The sequence below is a fragment of the Terrapene carolina genome, unplaced genomic scaffold, assembly GCF_002925995.2.
Source record: "Terrapene carolina triunguis isolate 2854851 unplaced genomic scaffold, T_m_triunguis-2.0 Scaffold96, whole genome shotgun sequence".
Classification (NCBI taxonomy): domain Eukaryota; kingdom Metazoa; phylum Chordata; order Testudines; family Emydidae; genus Terrapene; species Terrapene triunguis.
In genome coordinates this window covers 7,487,576-7,491,208 of record NW_020664447.1, presented here as the reverse complement: position 1 = coordinate 7,491,208, position 3,633 = coordinate 7,487,576, and the positions used below count along the sequence as shown (strand labels likewise).

General features: G+C 43.7%; 1 protein-coding gene across 1 annotated transcript in view; it reads right to left on the bottom strand.

The window, feature by feature from the left end:
* MICALCL (MICAL C-terminal like) overlaps positions 1-3,633 on the bottom strand; it is a 55,085-nt gene that overhangs the window by 33,250 nt on the left and 18,202 nt on the right. The window contains exon 4 of the mRNA XM_029911542.1: positions 103-200. Within this exon, the coding sequence (XP_029767402.1) occupies positions 103-200 (98 nt within the window). The remainder of the gene's footprint in view (positions 1-102; positions 201-3,633) is intronic.

The following is a 3,633-nucleotide window of genomic DNA, read 5'->3' as shown; positions in this document are numbered from 1 at the left end:
AGAGAGAGAGAGAGAGAGAGAGAGAGAGAGAGAGAGAGAGAGAGAGAGACACATACATAACTGTTTTGTTACCGCTATTTTACTAAGAGTTTTCCTTCATACCTGTGATTGGGATACGCAATCTTCAAGAGCACTCTGAGATCTGGCAGAGGTCTCCTGTGAATGAAGCCCAATTCTCTTGCTGTACAGTAGAGGGAAATCTGCCAAAGGAAAACAAGATTGTACATTTTGCTCTAACTACTTTGACCTAAATAAAACTTGCAATTAAAGAACTGCAGTAAGATGAAGTCCAAGATTTCCCCAAAGATTTCATCTAAATGGCAAAGTTTATATACCCACGCTGTGTGCACATGCATGTAGGAGCGGAGGTGCATACACACTCTCTGTATCTAAATTTTCAAAAAGTGGCCCTCAGTTCTTCATTGCTCAACTTAAAACATCTGAAATGCTCAACATTTCTGAAAAAAAAATCAGCACTTTTTTGACACCTTGAAGCACCCTAAAAATTGAGGTACCCAAAATCACTAGTCACTTTTGAACACATAGGACAAGAGTTCTGTGAGGTGGAGGAAAATGCATGCCTTAAATGAGGCATGTCCATTGTAACGAGGAAGAATGGAGACGTATGGTTGGAAGATAAGGCTAAAAACAACCGCACAGTCCCTATTATCAGCCAGTCAATAGTACAACACTCTGGATTGTTTAAGACCCTGAATCAGCAAGTATGGGCAAATTAGACATGGGGAAAGAAATTGCATGCCAGTCGTTTGTGCCTGCATGCAGTCAGTAGCAGGATAGCAACCTCACTGTGCACTTTAATATTTGCAAGTGTACAAAATGCAGCCTAATAAACCTATTTTTGGGAAAACACAGAGAGAGAGAGAGAGAGAGAGAGAGAGAGAGGGGAAATTACATGCCAAGTTTTAGCTTGGAAAGTATTTTTTATAGTTGGATAAAAAAAAGTATAATGCAAATGCTGGTGCCATCTTAAACATAGTGGCACTACTGGGAGCCACTAGACCACCGTATAAGGGCAAAGCTTCAAATAAGGGAGGTATAATGTGGATCAAGATAATCCATCAGTTTTCCATTAAGATCATCACATCAAACATAAGATACTTGTCTTTACTTTCAAGGCCCTTTCCAACTTGTCCTCACCCTATATATTCTCTCTCATTGGAGGTGGGAGTGAATGTCTTGATAGTTAATGAGCCCATAATGCTAGCCTCCATTGCTCACTTTTGAAGTTTTCAAACTAGCACTTTTGTTCTTTCTTCCAGTGTGCCCCTCACAACATAACTCCCCGTAATCCTCTGCAAAATATATTATCCTCCATCAGAACAAATAATAAATTATAATAATCTCCCTGGGGCATAGGCTTCCTTTTACTGTTCATACACATGAGCTCTTGATCTAATTGTGGCCTCTAGGCATTACTTTAATACAAATAATTCCTATTTCCTCTTTTGTTTTAGTTCCTCACAGCTGCATACATATTGATCCTGTGTCTGTGATGTTGCTGATAAAGTTTCTGAAACACTTATATCCAATGCTGTTGCTCTTGTTTATTCTTTGGAAAAAGACTGTCATGATTCTGATACTTTGAAAGTACACTTCTGGTGGTGTCAGGTTCCTTTGGTACAACTACATAACTCATACCTGCCACAGCAAGGAACACAATTACAGGACAGATGACTGGAGAGAATGTTTTGTTGGGTAGAAGAGAAGATTTAGAATGCCCATTTTCCCTCCAAGACTCAAGGGACACTTAAAGAACCTATCACTACACTACTATTTCTCACCGAGCCTCTGGTTCTGCTCAGTCAAACCCAGGGGCAGCTCGTCCCCTCCTTGACTGAGAGGATGAGCGCTGCTCCTGGAGGTGCCAATTAATCACAGCAGGGGACAGAAGCAGCAGCTGTCAGAGAGCCTTTTATTTAATGTGTAATGAGGGGAAATGTTTTTGTTCTCTGCAACCCAAGAGATGTTGTTTATTGAAATATGGATCCTCAGATCACAGAAGTCGAACAGCAGAATATGGAATTAGGTTTGCCAACAGACTTGTGAATGAAGAAAATATTCATGTCTGTACAGCTTAGAGTACCTGGGGGCATTTATTAACATATGTAAGTATTACAGCTCAGTGCACTGGAGGAAATCCAGTTCTTTCAACAGGGTCAACTGTAATGCAGAGTACAGGTCATAGGCTTAGACCCTAAGGCCCTGGATCCTACACAGCTACACCCCACTGTAAAGTTACTCCCACCTGGACTCCCCCAGAATTCAGTGGATTCTGTGTGGATATAACTATGTTTAAGTAGCATTCAAACTAGGACCCTTTAACTCTTAGGCCTGGTCTACACTAGGCTTTTATGTCGAATTTAGCGCCGTTATATCGAATTAACCCTGCACCCGTCCACACCAGGAAGCCATTTAGTTCGACATAGAGCTCTCTTTAAATCGATTTCTGTAATCCTCCCCAACGAGAGGAGTAGCGCTAAATTCGAAATGGCCATATCGAATTAGGCTAGGTGTGGATGGAAATCGACGCTAATAGCTCCGGGAGCTATCCCACAGTGCACCACTCTGTTGACGCTCTGGACAGCAGTCCGAGCTCGGATGCTCTGACCAGCCACACCCCGGGAAAATTTGAATTCCTTTTCCTGTCTGGGCAGTTTGAAGCGCAGTTTCTGTTTGGACACCGTGGCGAGCTCAGCAGCAGTGGCAACGATGCAGAGCTCTCCAGCAGAGATGGCCGTGCAATCCAATAGAAAGAGGGCCCCAGCATGGACGGATCGGGAAGTCTTGGATCTCATCGCTGTGTGGGGAGATGAGTCCGTGCTTGCCGAGCTGCGCTCCAAAAGACGGAATGCAAAGACCTATGAGAAGATCTCTAAAGCCATGGCAGAGAGAGGCTACAGCCGGGATGCAACGCAGTGCCGCGTGAAAATCAAGGAGCTGAGACAAGGCTACCAGAAGACCAAAGAGGCAAACGGACGCTCTGGATCCCAGCCCCACACATCCCGTTTCTACGAGGCACTGCATTCCATCCTAGGTGCGGCCGCCACCACTACCCCACCCCTGACCGTGGACTCTGAGGATGGGATATTGTCCGCGGCCGGTTCCTCCGACATGTTAGCGGACGGGGAAGATGAAGAAGGAGATGAGGAGGACGAGGCAGTCGACAGCGCTGGCACCGCTGATTTCCCCGACAGCCAGGAGCTCTTCATCACCCTGACAGAGATCCCCTACCAACCGTCCCCCGCCGTTACCCCAGACACAGATTCAGGGGAAGGATCAAGCAGTAAGTGTTTTAAATATCTAAACATTTATTTACAACATAACTGGCATATTTAAAATATTAACAGTAGCTAAAGTGCTTTCAAACATGTAAACATTTATTTACAACAAAACAGGAAGATTTAAAATATTAACAGTGGGTAAAGTGCTTCAAAACATGTAAACAGGAAAGTCAAACAAAAGGGGAATCTGTGCAAAGTGTATCATGATTAGTCTGTCTTTGGGCGCCTCAATATGTAGTCCGAACCATTTTCAAAAAATTTCACAATGTCCGCTTCATGATTATTGTCATAACTATAAAGGGAAGGGTAACAGCTCTCTGTGTACAGAGAC